Source organism: Venturia canescens, chromosome 1 (assembly GCF_019457755.1).
Source record: "Venturia canescens isolate UGA chromosome 1, ASM1945775v1, whole genome shotgun sequence".
Lineage (NCBI taxonomy): Eukaryota > Metazoa > Arthropoda > Insecta > Hymenoptera > Ichneumonidae > Venturia > Venturia canescens.
In genome coordinates, this window is record NC_057421.1 from 6,225,509 (window position 1) to 6,248,482 (window position 22,974).

General features: G+C 42.3%; 1 protein-coding gene across 1 annotated transcript; it reads right to left on the bottom strand.

Annotated features, from left to right (window-relative positions):
• Positions 1–10,840: 10,840 nt before the first annotated feature.
• LOC122410810 (uncharacterized protein CG3556) lies at positions 10,841–22,481 on the bottom strand. Its single transcript, XM_043419252.1, has 8 exons — positions 22,201–22,481; positions 21,893–22,105; positions 15,806–15,902; positions 15,431–15,671; positions 13,886–14,133; positions 12,923–13,309; positions 11,752–12,144; positions 10,841–11,320 (listed from the first exon to the last, which is right to left on the bottom strand). Exons 3-8 carry the CDS (start codon positions 15,882–15,884, stop codon positions 11,259–11,261), a joined length of 1,410 nt encoding a protein of 469 aa, XP_043275187.1. The 5' UTR covers positions 15,885–15,902; positions 21,893–22,105; positions 22,201–22,481; the 3' UTR covers positions 10,841–11,258.
• Positions 22,482–22,974: the final 493 nt, after the last annotated feature.

Here is a 22,974-nt window from a genome sequence, read left to right on the forward strand (position 1 = left end):
GAGCTGCACATGATATTATTATGAGAGAAAAATTGAAATCTCCCATAAATTAATAGTACATTATAACACTAGGACGAAAAAGTTTTTCGTACGCGTGTTATACGAAATTTTGTATTACGCTTTTGCGTACGCTTCGCGTACACATTTCCGCACCGCGTGATATAAACAATATTTATTATCCCATGTCGGAACTTCTTCGGAGTATTTAGTAAATTTTGACGTCCTATCTGCAAAATTTAATAAAACTGAAAATTCCCCAAAATCTTTGAAATTTTACAATCGCCTTCCAGGAATGAAATCTTTATTAACTTGTCCCTGCACTCAAATGAATCACGGTAAATTTAACAGTGAATTTCACGCTAAATATTACCGTTTGATTCTCGCCGTGTACAAATAAATTAAGGAGGGTGGATCGCGACGATACAATGTTGCCATGCTAAGCCATGTTAAAAATATTGAGAATTTCAAAATTATAAGAATTTCATAAAATTTGGTAAATGTATTCTTTAAAAATACATAAGACAATATAATTTTTTTTAGATTTTTCTACCACATAGCTCTCGAGTAATTGAACACTAAAGTTCACGAGAACTTCGATTTAATGCTCAATTATTCGATAAGCATGTGGTAAAAAATGTGAAAAAAATGGTATTTGTAAACTTGATGTCAAAAAATGTTATCACCAAATTTGATCAAATTCTCATTATATTTTGATATCGTGATCCACCCTCTTTAAGCTGGAAGTGAATTAGTAAGAAAAGTGCCAAACGTGGCTCGATGGAACGTTCAACAGAATAAGCATTTCGGGCGCAACAATCTCGTCGAATATGAATCGTAATTATTCTCCTGAAATGATGTTAAACAGTTTTTGTTCAGCGGTGATCGTTCGAGTTGGAAAAATATACGTTTTACGTCGATCGAGCTTATTAATATTTGACAAGCTTTCGCTTATAAATAACGTTGATCGATGCTGATTTGTGAGCTCAACAAGACTCGCGACCTCGTCGTGCAGCATCGCCGCAGCTCTTCCGTAGAAAAAGTTCCACGCCCGGAGGCTCCGCAAATTCTCCCGAAAGGCTCGATCCACCGCTCTCGCCTGCGGTTACTTAATGACGATCATTTGCAATGATTCGCCGATGGAGCGTATAATCGTCGGAGAAGCTCCTTGGGACGCATCTCCCTCGGTCATTAACAACATCGAGGAGGGAATGGAGGAAAAAATCGACGCGATATTGACGAAATTACACGGATCCCGGTGACGACGCGGGATACAAGGCACCTTGATGCACTTCGGGTGAGTCCGAATCCGATGGAATCTTGTAACGTGCAATGTCATCCATGTAAATCAGGCAAATACAGCGGAGGAATGATGCGATCGTGAAAAAAGGGAGGTCGCGGCGCTAGGAAGGCTTCGGAACGATTTTAATTGATGGAGGAATGCCACGCGCGTTTTATCGTCGAAATAATTGGCATCGTTGTTGAAGCTTCGGGCTCGGTTTGGCCGAAGGCACGTCGATCTCCGACTGGCATTTTTCGCCGGTCAATTACAAGGGTCCGGGGGGAGGCGGGATTCGGGTTGAAACCTCTCCAGTCGGCACGCAGGTGCCAACTTTCGTTTGCCTCCGGTTCGAGCACCGGGGGCGTTAGAAATCCGATTTTCGGCCAATAGCGTAGCAACGGCGCCGGGAAATTCCAAGTTTGTTTTTCCAGCTAATTTCCGGATCAAAAATTGTGAATGCGGACTGGCTTTTGCACGGGGAATGTCCCAACAGTTCCGGACACTTTGCAGCTTTCGTTTGCCCCTTTCAGCCTCAGCCCCCCATCCTGCAATCCGAAGGTGCGAAAAAAACTCGGAAAATTCGAGTCCCATGCACGCGAAGAAGCTTTTCTAATCACGATAAAAAATCCAAATTTTATCAGAAGCTACGGACCGACGAGATAAAAATTTGGTTTCCAAAAAAGGATTTGAAGAAAGAAAAACTAAACCCCAGAAACTTGCACCTTTCAAATTCAAGTAAACCTTCGAATAGAGTATTTGATTTTTCCCTCAGAGCTGCATCCCCATTGTAGAAGTGTATCTCAAAAAAGATGCTCACGATGTAACGACGCGGAAGTCGCGAGAGACGCCGATATATTCTCCCTCGTAGCCGAACGGTCGCTCCTTTCCCTCTCTCTTATTCCCAACACCATTCCACGCTTCCTCAACCCCTTTACTCGTCCATCTCCCTCGCGCACGTTCTCTTCTTCCATCCTTCTCCTCGCCCCCCCGGCACTCGCTCTGTCGTTCTCTCTCACCCTCTTTTCATCCCACGTCCACAGCACCCACGTAGCTTTATAGCAGTTAACCACCTGTTACACAACGCTCTGCTGTACTTTCGACTCGCGAACCAACTTTTTTTCGCGTTTCATTCTTTTTGCCAAACACGCGACTACATACTATTTCTTTCGGCTGTTGTACATACTTGTGTATTTGTAGATTTTTTTATTTCGTTGAGTGGACTCTGTGCTTCGTCACTACATTTCGGGACTTGGCTTTTCTCGTCCTACTAATCCACTTTTCCAATATTTTTTATAATTCATAGATATACGCTTGTGGATTATATTTTTCGATACTCATTCGTTCGTCATGAGGATGTTCTTTTATTCAGAGTCGTGGGTACGAGGGTGCTTCACTGGGAGCTACGAAATAGTGTCCATGCTGCTCTGCAGTCGTATCTTTACGATCGAGAAAAAGTTAAAAGTGGGATTCAGGTAGATTGTGCCCGAAGAATCGTATTTTATGGGTGTCTCAATTGGGTCGATTTTTACTTCCTAATTAAGGATATTTTCACTCAAATTCTTGTAAGAGTTATTAATTCGAAATTGTAAATAGATTTTTTCAAATTATCTTTTGGTGAGTGAAATTACGAGCCATTAATTAATCGAGGATACGTCGCTGACTGAACCCAAAATTTCATTCGTCCCTGGCTAAAATACTATAATTTTTTATGTAAAAAATCGCTTTACAGAGCGCAAAGGGAAAACACAAAGGGAAATGGAGCATGGAAAAAGTTTTAATAAAAAGAAGACTATGACAGCAATGGGCCAAGCCAAAAAGACACAAAATGCTTAAATATTCGTTCAATCTTTAACGTGTAATGTATCTTTATGATAAGACAATCGTCTCGAATTTTTTCCCAGACCTTCGTTACACACTTCATTGTGGTTGTGCACTTTTTCATAAACTTTGCGAGAAGTTTTCATTCGTTATATGGAAAGATAAACGATTTTTTACGCATAGTCTCTATACTTTGTGTATTTTTTTGTATTTTTCTTTATATTTAAGCACGTTTGAAATCGTTTCGTGCATGAACTACCTTAAATAAGTGGAACTTGGAAGCATTCGGTTCGTTCCTTGTCTGCAGTGTCGTTTCAATTATTTGGTTCGATTTTTAACTAGAATTTGTTCATTTCCTTCGAGTCAATGTTGAAAGTAAAAACTGTTTTTCTGAATATATATTCGATGGTGAAATAATATTTCCGTACTTGTCGAAACTTACGGTCGGAGCTTCACCGTATTTCGTCGACGATGCAGTTTAGCTGCCAAAGAAATTTGCATCCTCTTCAACCATGCACAGATCCCCTCGTCCATCCTCGCACTTCTCTTGGATTTATGGGAGCGATTGAAAGTTCGATGAAATGAATTTCGAATCGATTTTTCTCGGTATCAAATAAGATCTCCTCTGTGTGATCCTTGGCGGGATGTTTCCGGTGCGGTTGAATCTCAAATGTCTATGGACCAAGTCCGTCCAACGGGAAGGCCATACGAAAATGTCCTTTTCCGAATTTCCTCTGACTTTGAATAGGAGAAATGGGGAATCTCGTTTGAAACGAGCGGAAGAATCTTCCTGTTCTTCCAAGTCAGCCTCCCCCTTCGATTTCCCTCGTTCCTTCCAGGCCTCCCCCGGTTTTTCGATTACATCCATTTGACTCAGCCACTCGGACATCGCCGAGTTCGGTTCATCGTAATCGAAGTCGTCTTCGTCGTCATCGTCGTCGGTGCCAAAGCTCTCGTACATGTGATCGAAGTAATCAGAGTCGCTCGAAACGGTTGGACTTTCGAGGGAAATTTCTTCGTTCGACGAGCCCTCGGCCGATTCGTCTTCGAAGCTCGTAACGTTGTGAAACCCGGGATTATTTTCTATCCGGATTGTCGAGTTGCCGTTGGTCGTGATCGTGAATTTTTTCGGCCCCGACAAGCTCGAAACTTCAATCAACCTCACCGGAACGTTTCCGCTCATTTCCGCTTCCGAATCACTCTCGCCATCCCCACGAAGCTCCTTCAGAACTTCGCTCACGTCAAAGTCTCTCAATTCCGTTGGATAGTCGCGGCTGCTCTCCGCACCGAAATCCTCCGAGTCTTCTTGAAAACTGGTCGATTTGTATCGCTCCAAATACATCGGCTCTCCGTGCGAGAAGAGCTTCACATTCGACAAATTCGTCGATGGAGATTCTCGCGAGGCCAGCCAAGTCTTAATCGCTGCGATCTTTATCTGGCGGAGACGCTCCTGGTACTCCTGAGCCGCCTGCAACCAATCTACCATCCGGAGACCGCGGCTCCATCTTTTCCTGGACGAACTTGTCCCGCCGTCGCTGCGATCGCCGTTGCGACTCGACCGCAGAGCTTTCTCCTCCGCTCCGGAAACTGGAAAACTAGCGTTCGTACCGTTGCAGCGATTCGCTTCGAATTCAAAGCTTCCGGCGTCGCGCTTCCTTCTGAGGGTTGTTGAATTTTGCAGCGAGGAGCGAGATTCTTCGGCGGATAAATCCCGGTCGACGTCCACGTCTGGAGGAGCCTGTTGGGGCTTTCTCAAGTCGTACCTGAGCAGGGGCGAGACCAAAGTTCCCCGGGTCCGAGGCCCCCCGGACATGACTTCCAGTTCGGACTGCTTTCCGTCGACCAGGAACAAGTTGAACGAGGATCTGCCAGCGGCCGGATCGGCATCGGTCTCATAATTGCTGAGAAACCTGACGGAATTTTCTTTCGCGAACGCCCCCGAATTCACCGATTTTACGGACCTCGGTATCTGCGTCTCCAGCAAAATTACGGGGTTTTCGACTACGGAATCAGTTGGATTGAAATTTCTTCCTTTTATCCTGATCTCTTGTCCGATCTTTCTGCTGCTTTGTTCAATCGAAACGGCTCGAGTGTCCGGAAGATCGGACGGCCGGGTCGATTGCCTCGCGGGGGAACTCGCGCTCGCCTCGACGCCCGATTGATCGCTCGAGAACAGTCGAGGACCGTCGCGCTCGTAACCAAACTCGGGATCGTCGCTCGGCTCGTCCAAAGCAAGTTTTCGATCTTCCGGAGCCGAATTTTGCGTCGTTCGGGTTTGGCTCCCTCCGAGCCGCGATGCCTCTGGCCTTCGCGACGATCCCGCCCCACTTTCGAGGGCCCGGCGCGGAGGCTCCCCGGCTCCAAGGACTCTCGCCTCGCGTCGATCGGCCCGGAACCGTCGCGTCCTTGAATTCGCAGCAGCTTCCGATGGACGCGGCCAACGGCGACTGGGCCGACGGGGATGCGCGCCATCCACTGGAGCGTCTTCTCCGTGGAAATTCTCGTCTTCAGGATCGTCGAGAAAAAACGAGAAATCCGCCGAATCCCCGTCCATCGTGGAATCGCTTTTCGCGCGTTTACGAATCGCTTCATGGCCCAGGAAACGATCCTCGTTTCCTCGTTGCCCAGCGCGTGGAACCCCGTCGTTCGAATTTGAAGTTTCCACTCTTTGGTATCCTTCGTCCTCACCGATTTTTTTGAACAAGTCTAAAATCACGTTTTCTATGAAGATCGTTCGAGTTTCTATCCTGTCCAATTGAGCTTTGAACTCGTCCCCGCTCACGGGAGTGTCGACTTCCCGGTAATATTCGTTCTCCGAAATGGGGCTTTCGGGAAAAGTGAATTCGTAATTAGCGGTATCGAAGTGCCGGATTTTTTCGATACTGTTCGCCGCGCCAGGCTCCGTGGCGTTGTCCGTTTCTGCGGTTTCGTACTCTCCGAGGTTTTCTATCGTTGGGGATCTCGTGTGGTTTTCCCAGTTTCCAATTTCCATGTTGCCAGTCGATGGCACTTCGGTGCTGGTTTCACTGACGAAAGTTTCAAAATCCCCGAATTTCTTCGAGGTCTCAGCGAACGTTTGATCGACCTCTCGACTTTTTTCCTCCGTTTTGGGATCCTTGACACTCGCGTTCGTCGGTCTCGGTACACCGGCGACGTGGATACTCATCTCGGCGCCATTCTCGTCGTTGCGCAACGCCGCAAACAGCCTCGGCCTGCTTCGAAGTCTCGACTCGACGTTTCGGGCTGGTGAGCGCTGACTCAAATTTCCAATCCGTCGAGGAGCTTTGTTGACGATGTCGTACACCGAAATTCCACTGTATCGTTTACCTGGAGCTTCGTCATTTTGTCTCTGGCCTTTCCCCGTGAGGTCTTCGACCCCCATCGATGCTTCTGTGTCGTTAAGTTCGCGCTTTCCTCGGACGGCTTCTCCTGGGAGGCTTTTTTCCGGGTGTTGAGAAGCGCGAACGCGTGGCTGCTCCTGGTCTCGGCTCGGCGCCTCTTTGCTGTCAGGATCGCGGTCGTTATTTTTCGATTCTTTGCCAGGCTTCGAAGCGCGGAAGGCTCGAAGCGCTCCTCTCCGGGGCTCGGGCTGCTTCGGGTTCGTCGTGTGGCGGAAAACGTTAGCGAACTTTTCGTTGAGGATTTCGGGGTCTGCGAGCTTGGTTATGGACCGGGGATGATCGTTGTCGACGAGTTTGATCAAAGTGCCGAAATCCGCGGAGGCGTCGTGGCCGTAAATCAATTGAAATTCGTTGCCGAGTACCAGCAAATTGATCAAGTGGCCAGAAGGCTCGAACCAATAGGTTTTTCTCCTGGCTTCATTTTCCCTCGTCTCTGCATCAGGAATCTGAAAGATGAGAAGAAAAATTATGCGAAATTGGCTTCTGGGTTGAGCGGGGGTTTCTGACAGTGCACCTCGTTCAACGATTCGTGTTTCCACGACATTTTTCCGGCCCGGATCGACGAGGGAGTCAGAACTGGCTTCGTTCCTGTCGTCGAGTCTTCCACGAGTCGCAGCCTTCGTGATTCACTCTCGCCACTGTCAAGCTGGTGCCTCGGCTCGCTGGGACTCCCGACGACGAGGGAATTCGTCGAAGCATGAAAAGACTCTTCGCCGTCGATTGCGACATTCGTCTTTTCAAGCAATTTTTCACAAACGAAGTTTTCGCATATGAAACCCTCTCTGCAGCTGGTCGTGGCGAGAACCGTAACTCGGGAACTCGAATCTCTGTGTTTTTCGAGCGAACGCACTGCCAGTTGAGACCCGCAGGATTCCCCGAAATCTGAATGTCACGAAACGATCCAAATTTTTTGACAAAAATAAAAATATTCGTCGTCGAATATCAACTCCCGATTGAACAGATTTTAAAATTGTAAAAACTGGTTGCTTTTTGAGTAGAAATAAAAAAAATTTGATTTCACGGTGCGTTTATTGGCGAGAGAAATTCGCTTCAAGATCTAAAAACTTGGATGAAAGAAAACGGAAAAATAAAAACTCCAAACACCGAACTTTGACTTCCGGTTTCCGCGAATCTTTGCCCCCGGACTTTGGATTTTCTCAAATTACCTCGATACCGTACGCAGGAGTGACAGCAGCCACAAAGGTCACCAACGCGACTGGAGACCGCTCTGTCCGAACACTTCGAAAATTCACTACCCGAGCAACGTTCGCAATGGCTCTCCGAGCACAAATTGAAGGCACTAATCCCCTCAGCCACTGCCGACCGATGATTCAACATCAGCGATAAGACTACCAATGAGTTTAGCACACGATCGAAGCCTGAAATTAAAAGACGAAGAAAAGGAATCCGTTGAAGCTAAAAGTGAACGAGACGAAAATATAATTTTATGAGAACCCAAAAAACTCTTCTGGACAATTTTACCCGGCATTGAAAGCAAGCAACACATTCCTTTTCGAGACTGTAATCTCGGGGACTGCTCGAAGGTGAATAATCAACCGAATCAATACGACCGAGCACAATCCTCGGTGCGTTACGAAGGCAAACGAGTGTTGACTAAAACATTTCCATTGTTACGTGACACCCGGAGGCGTCAACATCCGAGACTGAGGAGGAAAAATTATATCAGCTTTCGAGCTACTTCGAGATTCATTCAATTTGAAAAAAATCACGCTGGAGCTCGTGGTTGAGAGGGCAGAAAGTTCGTTTCGAACGGCCTAGGAAACGCTGCATCGAAGCTGATTTTTCCTCGATCGCAGACATTCGTGAGTATTTACAAAACTTTACTAAATGCGGATGAGGAATTCCTCTGTGAATATTCGATCGATTGAAACGAAAGAAAAACAGCAGAACTACGAAATTCCCAGGCACGATGTTTCTGACATTTTTCGATTAAAAAATCGCTTCAAACTGTCACTCTTCGGGAAAACGAAATTTTTTGAGTTTTTATTCAAAATAATGCACGCCGACGACCGAAAGTCGAGAAGATTTTAAATCGCGTTAAAATACATCCTCAATAATGAGTGACGTCGAACTCGCCGTAATAGCAAAAGAGGAAAACCCCTCGGAACCGATACCGGATGTCGCTGGCGCTGCGGAGCCCGGTCAGCCCGCCGAGCCCGAGGAATCGCCTCCTTCGTCGCAAGTACTGCTCGCTCGTGTGCCTCCAACTTTCATCACCCATTTGCCAAGTCCGCATTCCCAATCTCACTTACGTCATAATCGTTTCAACGAAAATCGGTAGAATCGTCCACGAGGAGTGCACTATCAGTTGAGGAAATCGAGGAGGAGGATGCGCTGGTGCCTCGTCCGGAGAGCCTTGCTCCCGGCGAACCTCCAAAGACAAAGTGTGCCCAGACGTTCCTCAAGTTCTTGAAGAATCTCAGCGACAATCGGTGCGTCGAGATCCTCAACATGGAAGTCGATCACGAGGACGAATCGCTCGTATTTTACCAGAGGTCGATGGAGCTCGTGCCAGAAAAGTGGTAAATCGAATCAAAGTTTCCAGACAGAAGTGACATTTTTCAACTTCTCAAGGCACAAAATTATATTTCATTAGAAAAACTGACTTTCCCTTTTTTTGAATCAACACGAGAGCTCCTTTGATAACGAAGGGACCGAACAACGGAAACGGAATAGGTGGAGCCATCTCTCGAAAAAAATGGAATACTAAAGCTTCTGGAAGCGTGGGGCTGATCGATAAATCTTTCTCTACTCGTGGCAAGGGACCTTTCGAGCATCATTCGAAGGTACGAGGAAAAGTGCTAGTGGCGCAGATTATCAGGGAAGTATTGCCGAGTCGACGAACTCGGATGTTCAACGTATTTTTGCGTTTTCTACAAAACGATTTCTCATACGGCGTCCACTATTCTGAGAGCGCAAACGAATCGCTGGTTCCAGTGTTTCTACTTTTCAGTGCAGAGAATTTTGAATGTTCCCAAATTTTTCATTGCTTCCTTCCAAGCTCCCTTCGTCGTTGAATCTACAAGCAAACGATTTGCAACACATTGTTGATATTTGTAAATAAAATTGAGAATCCGTGTTTTTGGAATGTCACAGGAACTTTACTAGTTTTCCACTAATTTTTAATGAAAATTTTATTCATTTTTTCCTTCCTCATAGAGGAAGCTATGTGATGATGAATTTTTTTTTTTCCAGTTTTCAATGTCAATGTGCTCAAAATGTCCCAAAACATCGAAAAGTCATATTTAGAAAAAATGTCCGGATGTGTGTGTGTGTGTGTATGTTATGGCACTGCAAAATTAAAACGCTTATAACTCGGAAACAGTTTGAGATACGGGGCTACCGTTTTGCACAGATGTTAATCTATACAAGCTCTTCATTCTCTGATAATTTTGTCAGAATTTGTAAAAAATTGCGAATCCTACGACGTTTTGAAATTTTCATAAAAAGGGTGTCGACGCTTTAACTTTCGAAAATTTTAAGATTTATTAATCATTTTTTTTTTATAAATAGACTATCATAATAGGAAGGTTGGTATTGAATTTGGGGAATATCGGTTGAGCGGTTCAAATTTTATGACATTTTGAATTTTACGAAAATATGAGTTTTTCAAAAAATCGTCCAACGACTTCAATTTTTGGAAATTTTGTAAGATATTGTGTATAAGTCTGTACTTCCTCTATACTTTCCAGTAAAGTTGTCTGAATTATTTAATTTCAATGTAAATAGAAAAACGATGAAAATTACGAAGTTGAAGTTTCCAACGTTCGAGTCGAAACGAAATGAAGGAAAAAAAGATTTGTAATTGACCAATTTTTTATTTCACGAAGTATCGATGCAGGTTGAAAAACTACGAATTGAAAATCCGGCAGGGAACGAAATTGGAGAATTGCCGGAATGATTAGAGAGTTTTTTTTTATCATTTCGTTGGACTCCAACGTTGCGAACTTCAGCGTCATTGAAAATTGAAAGTTGCAAACTGTTTTTTCTGATGGCTCGTCATTCAGTTTTTTTTTTATGGATTTAAACAAAGAGATAAATTAAAGTTCGTAAAAGAAAGGTAGAGAAAATACATTATTTCCTTGTATACAAAAAAAATGCTGCAAATTGAAATTTGCAAATTGCTTCCTCAAAATGGTCAAGATGCACAATGCTCAAAGCTTCCTCTATGAGGAAGCGAAAATGAAAAATATAGCAACTCATAGAGTAATCGAGTGGAGTGTTTGTGAACTGAGAGATGAGAAACGAAGTTACGAATGAAAAGTTATTGTTTTTGGGTTGTAAATCAGGATGGGATAGTTCAAAATGATGAAAATCAACATTTAAATCTACGTATACGTATTGTATCGCGTTTATTAAAGATTGATTAATACGATATTAAGTACAATATGGTTGTGCATTGCAGTTTCATACAAAACGTTATGCTGTCATAATTTGGCATAACAATTAATGTATTTCATCCTGATATATCCATGCCACAAAGCTTGGCATCGTCTGCTTCGTTTCCTTTTATAATCCAATGAGACATTATTCTTTTTCATTTTTAATGTTTGTTTCTTTGTTTTTTTTCTGCATAGAAATCGCAAGGGATTCGTGTCTAGATCGATGGATTTATGACCGATTTGCTACGTTCCCAAATTTCTAAAATCCCTCGTTTCTTTTTCCCAGATTTTTAATTCCTCTTGGACCGAGGACTCGCTGTCGTTTCGACTCTGCCCTTTTCTCGGAGAATCGCCACTTCACAGCTTCTTGTACCAGAAGAGGTAATGCTCGCCTTCGCTTATCTCGAGGTCATCGACACCTGAAACGATTCCCAAATTTCAATTGCGAATGAACGAAGACCCTTGCCGGCAGGACCCATAAAAAGTACCTCGAATTTTTTATCAGTTGTGACGCCAACGAAACCGGAAATAAAAATGCAAATATCTAGCTTGGAACTGACTTAACATTACAATCACATTTCAGAGCAATAAATTACAAAAAATCGTCCAAATTTTAGTCATTCGCAAGAATTTTCTTCGCCAAACTTGACGAATTCGTTGCATCGACCTCACAATCGCATCTCAAATCAACAGAAACTAAAAAATCATCAAAATTTTGATTCTCCAACAGAACTTTGACACATTTTCAAAAAGAAAACTTGCGTTGAGGCCTCCAGCACTTTTATACGCTCCAATATTTCGATTTATCAGTCTTTATTTTAGTATTAAATTAAATTCAAGTAGTGGCTACCTCCTGGAGCGACTAATTGATTGCCAGGCGGCGATGCCAGATCAGGTGGCGTGGGTAATCTGTACAGGAGCCAATAATGATACGACATGGGCTCCTCTTTGTAGCCGGCTAATGTGTGAACGTAATGACCGTTGGGCCATTCCGAGGCGGAGAATTGGAAATGCGGTGACATCTCAGCGGCGAGCATCATGACGTCATAAAAAGTCTCGTTCTTCGGTACAGTCACGGTCAAATGATATGTCTCGTTGGTGCCGACCCAAAGCGTGTAAGAAACGTTGACCAACTGAGGAGTCGCTGTCGCTCCTATTGCCGATTCGGTACTCACGTTGCTCGAATTATTGCCGATTATCGAGGGGATGAGATTTTCACCACGATTGTCCGGCGACGTAACATCTGTCGTGAAAATTTTAGAGATTAGCGCCGAGAATTCAACGTTCGAAATTATTCACATTTTTTACAACTCCGGCGATCAAAGAGTCGAACTAAGAAAATCGTCATTCTTTCATTCCATTTTTCCAAGATTTCATTCCAAATGATTCGTTCAACACCGTTTTTCCAATTTTTCGGTTAATTCTTTTTATCTAGTCACACCGACAAAAAACATTTAGACAAATATGAAGACCTGAACGGAAATATAAACCTGAAATTGAAAAAAACAAAGTTGAACCTAACAAATTGTTGAAAAGTAAAAAAAAATCGATTAAAAAACAAAGAAACTTTAATAAAAATAAAAAAAAATAAAAAAAAACAATCTTTTCGTGCGGCTTCCGGTGGGACTCCGCATCGGTTAAACACTCACAAACTCCCATTTAGGAAAAGATGAAAAAAAAAACAAGAATTTTCACGAAATATGGTGATTAACCATTCAGCCAATGATGGCAACGATAATGCCAACTTTTGTGTCCTTTTCTTCCAATTTTTTCGTCGAAATCTCGATCAGTGATTCAGCCAACTCGGGAATTCCACTGTCATTTAATTTCGCATGTTGAAAAATATTTTTTTGGGCGACCTCCCAATGGCAAGCCCACCAATGAAAGGATCGATAACTCTTGGATGAAATTTCATTGAAAATTTGTGCGAATTTTCTCCAGCTCTTGTTGAGGGAATTGAGATTCCTTCAAGTGACGATACTGCCGATTATTAACTGGAAAACGTGATTAAGGAGGGTTACCGATAATCGTAGTCAGTCTGGGAGGCGCGCTGTCCGTGAGGCCTTGACCGCAGTCGAGTATTCTAATGCTGGCGAGACTTCGTGGCGCGACACCGAGGACCGCTTCCGCAGTGACGTGAACATTACCATCAAACGAGCCATCCGGTCTCTGACGACTTGTCAGCCAGCCGAGAGCTGCTGATTTGTTCCAATTGACCGCAGGCTCATTTTCCACCTCCTCAAGTGCCTGCATCGCCAATGCAGTTGTATGCAAATCCCCGAAGCTGCCGTCGAGTCTCTGCTGATGAGCCAAATCGAGCGATGGCTTTCTCACGAAATGGTGGAGATTTCTGTGTCTGTGATCCTGGACGATGCAACGTAAGGCGAGTATGACCATCGCCACGGTATCTGAAACGGGCTCTTCCGTCATTATCGCATTTCATCGTCCTCATTTTACTTTGTTTTTCGATTTTTTTCTCAGACTTTTCTCGAAATCATTCGGAAAAAATAATCGAGGATCACAACGAATTATTGTGCAGTCGAACGGAAACGACGGTGGAGAGTCGAGTCTGAAAAATATCTCGAAAAATCTATTCTGAAACTTTTTAGTTGATTTTCTAAATTTATAAAATTTTTCTAAAAACGAACAAATAAATTGGAGTTCATTCAAAAGTTTTTCTTTCCATTCTTCCGTTTTTACGAGTTTTACGAAAAGCAGTTTAAGTATTCAGTTCGATTTTCAAATTTGAAAGTTCGTAAGTAATCGGAAAATGTTGATAGGCCAAATAAATGAATTCCCAATTCGAAGGTAACTCAAAAACGCAGAAAAAGTCGCAGCCGCTTTAAGCAAGAAGTTCAGGAACTGAAGATTCTCTCTTTAAGGACGTCATAAAAAAAAACTGAAAAGTTATCGCGGCAAATTCTCATCTCTGATGCAACCAAGATCAAGGCAACGAAGGAAGAATTTCAGAAATTCTGCCTCACCGACGTTGTGGTATTGAGCGGCTCCCGCGATATCCATGAGCCTGCGAATTTGTCGCTTACGCACGTGCGCCTGTGCACTGCACGCAGCGAGAGTCGTAAGCGCGAATTCGTAATCCGTCGTTGGCTCGTGGTGTTGCAACGTTCCAATCAAATCGTGACCGTGAAATTGTCGCGGATCCATGCACAGAGCATTGAGCGCGAGGGTGTAACGAGCCAAGTGCACCGCTGAAAAGCCCACTTCGTGATGCCTGAAAAATGTTTTACGAAGAGAAAAATTCTAAAAATGATTTTGACTTTTTTTTAATTAAATTATAGAAAATTCTGGGCAACTTCGTGTTACAAAGTTCATTATAAAAACTTCGTTTTTCATCGACTATATTGAGCTGGACTTTTGCCTTCTTTCGACCTCCAACTTTATTAACTTTTCCTACACCAGGAAAGAGCATACTCGAAATGGGGAGTTTCAGAAACGTGAAATCGACCAGTCAACGATTTAAGGGGGCACGTTCAGTCGGTTTTCCCCTCAGAGTGAGAAAAAAACTTTGTTGGCTCAACAAACATTTGTATTGATCGATAAACCGTGGCGAATTTAAGGAAAATCGTTGAATCAACAAAATTTCATTGGTTCGAAAACCTCTTTTGGTCGTTCAAATAACAATCCAACGAAAATATTTCGTTGAAGCAACAAATTTATTTTCTCAGTATACCCGTCATAGAGAGTCAATTATTTTTTATAAAAAACGAAAAAAATCTCATTTTCGAAGCAATCATGACGCTCCCTTCCCCTTCCTCGTACCCGGAACGAAAACCAAAGAGGTTTCCCCGCTATCGTGCGAGCTCTTGAAAAGTTACGATACTGGAAACTCCGGCGAGTATTTTTAATCTATAGAACTTCAATCCAATTTCACTTAATCACAGATCAAACTTAGTGCCACAGCACGTTCCATTAAGTATGTTAGATAATATCCGTAAAATGGCTTCGTTGCGTAATTCATGAAATTGCCATTATGAAGACTCCGTTGGAAGGTTAAGAGGCGTCTAATTTGTTCTGTAATTCGAATCTTTTTTCAAGTTCATGAAAGAACTTTTGGATAGTGTCCTTGGGAAGGTTTTCTACTGAAACTTTTTTCATTTCGGAGACAATAAAATTACTCAAAAGTTCTGTAAAGGGAGGAACAGCGTTGAGAGACCACCCCAGCGGAGCTTTTTTAAATACTTAGAACCGCAGTAATGTTTCCAGCTAGTTTCGAAAAGTGTCAAAATTTGTTTCTTTAACGATTAAAAAGATTACAGGAGTTTAGAGTTCAGTGAGGTTTCTCAAATTTTTCTTTTTTTTCTCTCAATCAGCGCACTGTGAAAATAGTATTTTAAATTCGCGTTGCATTTTTCATTTTATCGATAAGTTTCTAACGAAGGAATATTTGTTTTTCAAGTCTCTACGAAGCTTGAAAAATTGGAAGAAAATCCGTGCGGAATGATAATTAAATTTTGCGAGATATTTTGAGGTCAGGGCGACGAGAGGATTGCAAATTTCGAGTAAATTACCTCCAGAGGAGGAGAACTATTTCGAGTTCCATTTGCTTTCCACTGAGCTGCATTTCGACCGCAGCTGGCGAGGCTGAATTTTCGTCGCGGGAAAGATTGGCGAGTCTGAGAGCGAGAAGAACTCGATGGGTGTCGTTTCCCCAGCCGGCATCTTTGTCACGTTGATTCCAGAGCCAGGCAGTAGCTCGTTCGAGAATTGCCTCGGACTCGATTTCCACTGCACTCGGCTCTGACCCTATTCCTATATAATATCGATTTATTGATAAAACATTCGTTAAAAGTGTTTTTATTTTTTTTTATTTTTTTTTTTATTTTTTTACTGCCTTTTCAGGCAGTAAACTTGGCACGAGTTTGATTAAATATTTTTGTACTTACCTTCGCATCGGGGGAGTAGGAAGCATGCCCATCCTGCGAGGAAGAGGACGGACTTGGCGACGTTGGCTCGGCCCCACATTGGATGTGTTTTTGTTCACTGAAATTCAGGCAAATGATTAATTATCGGTGAAAAAAAAAACTGGCGTTTGTTGTCAGTGCAAACAGTTTCGTTGTTTTTGTTTTTTTTATTTTTTTTTTTCGATTGGCTGAGAAACTGGAAGAGTAAATTTGGCGTGTCTAGCGGAGCTCTGTGATAGATAAATCAGTTCTAAAATCGTGCCTATCAAGATCGAAGCTCACGCGAGCCCAAACTTGCTATTGTTTCTTCTCGCTCGGTGTTAACTGACCGGCGTACTATGTTTGGAGTTTCCAGAGGTAAAGTTTAACCCGGAGGAAACCAACGCCGCGGTGTATCACGAAAATCGATCTGACCTCGATGTACACTCGAAGATTAATCTGACTAATCGTCTCCACACAGGAAAACCGACCAAAGCTCTCTCCGCCCATCGACCACTCGACTCAACGACTCCTCGGGGCTGCAATTCCCGAAACGATCTAAACGGAAACTCCTCCGAGTTTATCTCACAGCGTGATATTACAATCTCTCTCTCTCTCTCTCTCTCTCTCTCTCTCTCTCTCTCTCTCTCTCTTTCACTGGTGCCAATACTGTGCCAAAAATATCGAGAATCGTTACTCGACCGTGCAACGCTCGAGACCATGCAATCATATCGGATATCGTCCCATTTTTTTAATTAACATCAATTTTTTTCATTTAATTCCAATCAATATAAGATTCTCGACCGGATTAACGAAATACTGTTATTCTTACAATCAAATCTCTTGGAGCATTCCATACGGAGGGAATTATATTTGTAAGATTACCGTGAGTAACGATAGTGCGGTGACGAGCTGCAATTCATGATATTATTATGAAACTGTACTGTCAAAAGATCCTGAGACTAAATATCTTGGGGCAAAATATCTTAATAACATAATATTCTCGATTTGAAAATATCCTACACTCGTCTGACTGAATTTCTTGAATATTTTTATCTCTATTAATCAAGCAAATCATTATTGTCATTATCAACGAAACTATGTTGGAACCATGTTTGAATGTGTGTGTATTTTTGTTTATTTCTTGTGTGTGTGTGTGTGTGTGTGTGTGTGTGTGTGTGTGTGTGTGTGTGTGTGTGTGTGTGTGTGTGTTCTGCCTGGCATAAATAAATAAATACAATGAAAAAACAAATAATCATTAAACAATATTATAGAGGACGTGTCTCAGGATATTTTGGCCGGAATATTTTGTCCCAGGCCCGAAATGGATTTTCCAATAAATTAAATAATATTTATTGTTCGAAGTAGAAACTTTTACCAAAGTATTTAGTAAATTTTGTCGTCCTATCTGCAATATTTATTGTTACAAAACTGAAAATTCTGCAAAATATTAAAAATTTTACAGTGCCTTGCAGGAATAAATACTTTTCGTTAACTTGTCCCCGCAGTCACGGTATATCACGATAAATTTAACAGTGAATTTCACCCTAAATATTACCGCTTAATTCTCTCCATGGAGATTCATTATTGCCTTAAAATATTTGTCAACTTTTTTTCACAGTTTTGGTTTTATCTTTTTTTATCCTGATTGCAGCCAATTTTTTTTATGGCAAAAGTTAACGTAAAACTATGTGAAACGAGCAATGATACTTCCAATATCCATCGATGAAGCTTGGTTCAATAATTAGATTATACAAAAATAATAATAAACCGTCCAGGGTATCGTGGGTCGCTGGAGACCCGAGACATTTTTCATGAATTTTGCAAAGTAAATATGTTTATGACAGAAAATGTAATATTTTTGTTCATTTTTTTGCAATTTTCATGGCGTGCCCTCAAAGCAGAAATATTGAAGAATGTTCGGGAATATTTTATCAAATTTTTTCATTGCAAATTTCGTGTTCTAACGTAGCTCAGCTCTCCAGCGACCTACGATACCCTGAACGAGATAATAATATTATAATTATAATACTAATAAGAAGAAGACGAAGAAGAAGAAGAAGAAGAAGAAGAAGAAGAAGGAAAAAAAAAGAGACCTAATGATAATGACAATAATAATAAAAATGATATTTTACAAGTTTATTTTCAATCACAAACAAGTACATTATTAACAAAATAAAACACTGAGAATAAAAAGTCATTGGAAGAACGAACTGTGGGATTACGAGGTGCCAATGAAATGTGCGAGCATCACGAGGTTAAAAATAAAATTAAACGAATAAAATAGTTTTAGATCAAACTGCAGATTCATTATCTCCGCGAAAACATTGCAGTTAAATAAAGAAAATTCTTCCAACATCAATTGCTATTGAATCAACAATTTTTTTTCTCAGTGAAGCAACATAATTAGGCACGATCAGGGGTGATAATGTGTAAAAAAATAGTAATGTATTCAGCGTTTAAAAAAGGTAAAAAGAATCGATTTATTGTTCAACGAAAAGAACATCGCTGTGTCGATACCAACAAACAAATGCTTGCAAGCCAAATTATTATCGCACTCTTCGGAAACGTAAACCAGCCCCAGAATGCAATCAAGATAGTTATTCAACCGAAGAAAATATAAAATAGCAGTGAAAAAGTTATTGTAGGCACGATGAGAAAGCCCTCCGTATCGGGGGGCCTCGAAACCCCGAGAATTTGGATGCCGCGCGCAGCAACCCTCCGTAACGCGAGCCCCACTCGTCCTAAGTAAATCAATTTTTCACTCAATTAACTCTATTTGCTCAGCGAGTGGCTAAGCGGAGGCTGCCTCATGGTGGAACGATTTCCACGAGGATGCGAGCACCATTTCCACGGGATTTGAAGCAACGAGGACACACGCTCCGCTCGAAGGTCTCGCCCAACGCTGCAAATTCGTCGAGAGCAACTCGACGGCGACAACGCGATCACGCTAATTGTTATTTATCTTTTCATCGAAATTTCTTCCCTCCCGCTGGAAACAAGTGGAACACGAGGGAGGAACGCTCCGGTCTCGAAGGCACACGGGCCCATGCGATATGCGTGGGATCGATATCACGGCGCCTACTATGTCGCCCCTCTCGGCTCTACATGTACCCTTACAACTCGCTCGCCATACCTGCATTGAAATACGGCTCCACCGCCGCCTGTACACCCTCAACGAGCACATAACACGTACAGCTTAACACATGGAGCCTCGTATCAGGCTCGCGCAATCGGAGAGCAAGTGTACGTGTCAACTGCTGCAATAAGAGAAAAGGGCAGCGCGAGCTACTCGAACGGTGTCTTTCCTTTTATGTACGACTCTATTACAGCAGAAAATATGCATTTACGACTGGGCAGGTTTAACCGGGTTTGACGATAAAACTGGGTGGGAAATATCGCGGTGCCGGGCTCGTTGACGGGAAAATATTTATCTTCGTTTCATTCGCTCCTGGTGGTTCGCTATCTGCGCTTGGGAGCCAACGATGAACGCTTGGGAAGCGTTCGTTTCGGGGCTTTATGAAAAGGTGGCGACGGGAAAATATTTTTTTCCACTCGCGACTAAGTGCTCCGTGGATTCGGTCGCGAACGAGCAATTAACGCGGGACCATTTTTGGGAGCCAGTTTTTTACGGTTCGATCGAAACGCAGGGACTGGAGTCGCTTATTTTTGGGTCGAGGATGGAAAGAAAAATTGGTTGGTTGCTGAAATGAAGAGGAATTTCCGGAGCTCGTTTCTCTTAAATTTTGCACGATACGGGATTTTTGTAATAAACAGTTTTTCCGTCTACTCATTACTGGTTGTGAGCTCGTGGCAAACGAGCCCGAAGCGTCAATTGACTTTGTACCTTGATCAACAATACTGATAACACAGGTCCGCGATAGTTACCCCTTAAAAAACGAATTAGCAATTCTGGTAGATATTAGTTTGAGCTATAGAAAAAAATAATTAAAAAAAATGCCATTGCGTAAATTTTTGGAGAAAATTACTTTTTTCATTTTTTTTTTTTTAGTACAGTCGCGTATTACCAGCGCTGACGTCCATTTTCTTCGAGAATAGTGGATGCTAGTAGCACTGATGATATTTAAATATCCATTTACCCTCATTAGTGATTATTTTTTGTGATTGAAGTCATTTTATGGTTAACGTGTATTTTCTTGGGGTACGCAATTTCGGTGGTTTTTGTGTGGTAATAAATAAGACAAAAATAGCTTCTCACAAATGTGTTGATTTTAACTCATAACTTTTGTTATATAACAAGAAATATTATAAAACAAGAATGTGTTCAATTTTGTGAGCTATACGTAAATGGTCAAGGAGGGAAAAACATTTTTTTATTTTGAAAACTCGAATGACTTTGATGAAACCGCAAAATCATACAAACAATTATTATTAACTAATACCGTTGCTTTTTTAAGGTAGTTCATGCACGAAACGATTTTCTTAATGAAGTCTTGAAACTTAGACAGAGTTTAAAATGTAGTCGACTGATGAGCATTTCTTGATCTGATTCTTGATTTGCCTTTGCGCTCTCTAATGCGATTTTTTACATAAAAAAACTATAGTGTTGTCGCCAGGGACAAATGAAATTTAGAGTTCGGTCAGGGATCGATCCCCGATTAATTAATGGCTTGTAATTTCATTCACCAAAAGATAAGTTGAACAAATTTATTTACAATTTCGAATTAATAACTCTGACATTAATTTAGAGTGATCATTAATTAGGAAGTAAAAATCGACCCAATTTAGACACCCGTGAAATACGATGCTTCGGGGGCATGAACTGTTTTCCGAAAAAATGTCATTTTGACTTCGTTAATTTTCGTTTTTCGTTGAAAATTTTTAAAAAATTCTAAAATCTGCGTGTCATCAATAAAAATAAATCTCGATACGGTAGAAAAAAAACGAAGCTACATATTAATTTGACATACCTAGATATTCACAGGAATAATATAATTATTAAATGGAGAAAAAAAGCTAAATGTCACAGGCCCGTCTAATCGATGCTCCCCCTTTGAATTGTCGCCTCCTTAATTTATTCGTGCACGACAAAAAGCAACGATGAATGAAAAGATAAAGAGCGAAGCCATCGAAAAGGGGTAAGTATTGCACAAAATGATGCCTTTTCGAGTGTTCATTTCCGTGTCGAATAACAATGTAAGCGCCTACTCGTGGGACAACTTTAGCACGGTATTTCTCACTGTGAATTATCCTCAATCACTGTAAGTCCATAAAAAGCTAACAACTCGAAAGAAAATAGTGTGAATATCTATTTCCGTATCGAGGAATAGAAGTAACGATGTCTAGATTCTTGAACTCTACGAAGTCGTATAAGCCGCTCAATGAGCGGTGCTATGGACGTTTTATTGAAGAGCATTGCAGCAAAAAGGCCAGAAGTTCCTGGTTCTACGCACTGGGAATAAAGACGAGGGGAAACAAAAGGGCTTCGAGGGTGAGTTTCGTCAAAGTTTTTCAAGGGATCACATTTTGAGCAATAATAAAAAGCTCTCGGGATAATGAAAAAGTGTTTTTTCTATTGGAAGCAGCGGTAACTCTATTTTCAGATGTCGTAGCGCGGCAAATGTGTATTTATAGATCCACTCAGGCGGCTGGTTAATTAAAACCGGCGTGGTCTCACGTGTGTCGACGCTTCGAGTCTCCTTCGTTGTCACCGAGAGCAAGCAGGTGCTAAACCCAAGCCCCAACTGCTTTCTACGACATTTCGTTTGAGGCTCCCCACAATTCGTTGGAACATTTTTTTATTTCTAATTGCCAATGAGACCATACGAGAAATGGAATGAAGCATTCGGTCCGGTTGGAAGCTTGTGAATAATGATCTGAGGCAGGGGCTGACCGGACACTGATCTCACTACTCGAAGCTTATCCCAAGATCCGCTTTACAGAGCTTCCGAAAAAGAAGTTGACGAGTTTTCAAAAAAAACACGCGAAAGCAGGCCCAACAATAATGCGGCAAGGGAAAACCTCCATTGTGCCAAAAACAATAAGCCAAATGAGAAAAACTCTACAAAATACTCGATACAAACAATTCTACAGCATACAGAATCATATATTAATGGAAAGTGAACTCACAACTTTCTCAAGAATCCTCCAAGATTCCCAAGAGGTTGACGTATCAAGGCAGTCGACACCCAACGGTTTGGACCCCCTCCTCGAGAGAGCCTTCCGACCGGATTATTTGGCAGAGATTCGACAATATTGGCCCGTTCCAATGGAATCGCTCTCGTGTCCGTGAAATAAGTTGGATACGAGGTCGGATGAAGAAGCGAGGATGAGACTCGGTCTCTGCGGTTCAACGATACCGAGTCGAATGGATAACGAGAAGTGTTTGTTTCACGACCCCATATATCTATGAGCAGTCTATGTGTATAAACTCGTACCGAGTTTATAGTAAGGGCGATCCGAGCAGAGAGGGCTTTCAGGGTTGGCGATATTAACAGCCCATGTCGTCCTACAGATATAACCTTCTCAGCGCACAAATACACGCGTTTCGATGTGTATCTCCATGTATTTGTATCTGTGGGTGTACGTCGATGTACATCTACGGGTTTGCGTGCCGACGACAAAGGACGAGGGATATGTACTACCGTTCAGTGACAGCGCGTCACAGGCGTCGCGGCGTCGTCACGATGCGCCTGCCTCGTGAATGCGCAATGCAGACTAAAACCCAGGGAACTCTGGCCGAGGGGTTCGAAGACCTCCCTCTCTTATTGTTGAGGGGCGCGCGCGCGCCTCTCCACCTTCGGAACGCTCCGGTCTCCTATCTTTTTCCAATTTTTCATCCCTCTTCCTTCGTCGATCTTCTTCGCGGTTGCACTGCCTTCTTTCACCTTTTACTCTGTCTCTCTTCTTAGACACGCTTTTCTATCGTTTCCTTGGGTTCTTCGCATCCTTCTCTCGCTCTCTCTCGCTCTCTGTGTCTCTGAGTGATAATCGATAAGAACTTGAATTTTCAAAAATATGCGGCATGTGTAGTAAAAAAAGTAGCGAACAAAAATTAACGTGATTTATCGATCAAATAAATATGGGGCCATATACATTGGTGAGAATATATAATAAAACGATTATGGCTTCGTGGGTTTGGAATACTGTAACACAGTACTTTGAGATCTAGACAATTGCTGGATAGGACAATTACAGAAATGCCGAAACGG

Coding starts and splice junctions, on each gene's coding strand:
- LOC122410810 (XM_043419252.1), bottom strand. CDS start 15,884: ATGTGGGGCCGAGCCAACGTCGCCAAGTCCGTCCTCTTCCTCGCAGGA. Junction 15,672..15,805: donor CCTACTCCCCCGATGCGAAG/GTAAGTACAAAA, acceptor GATATTATATAG/GAATAGGGTCAGAGCCGAGT. Junction 12,145..12,922: donor CAGACTGACTACGATTATCG/GTAACCCTCCTT, acceptor TTTTCACGACAG/ATGTTACGTCGCCGGACAAT.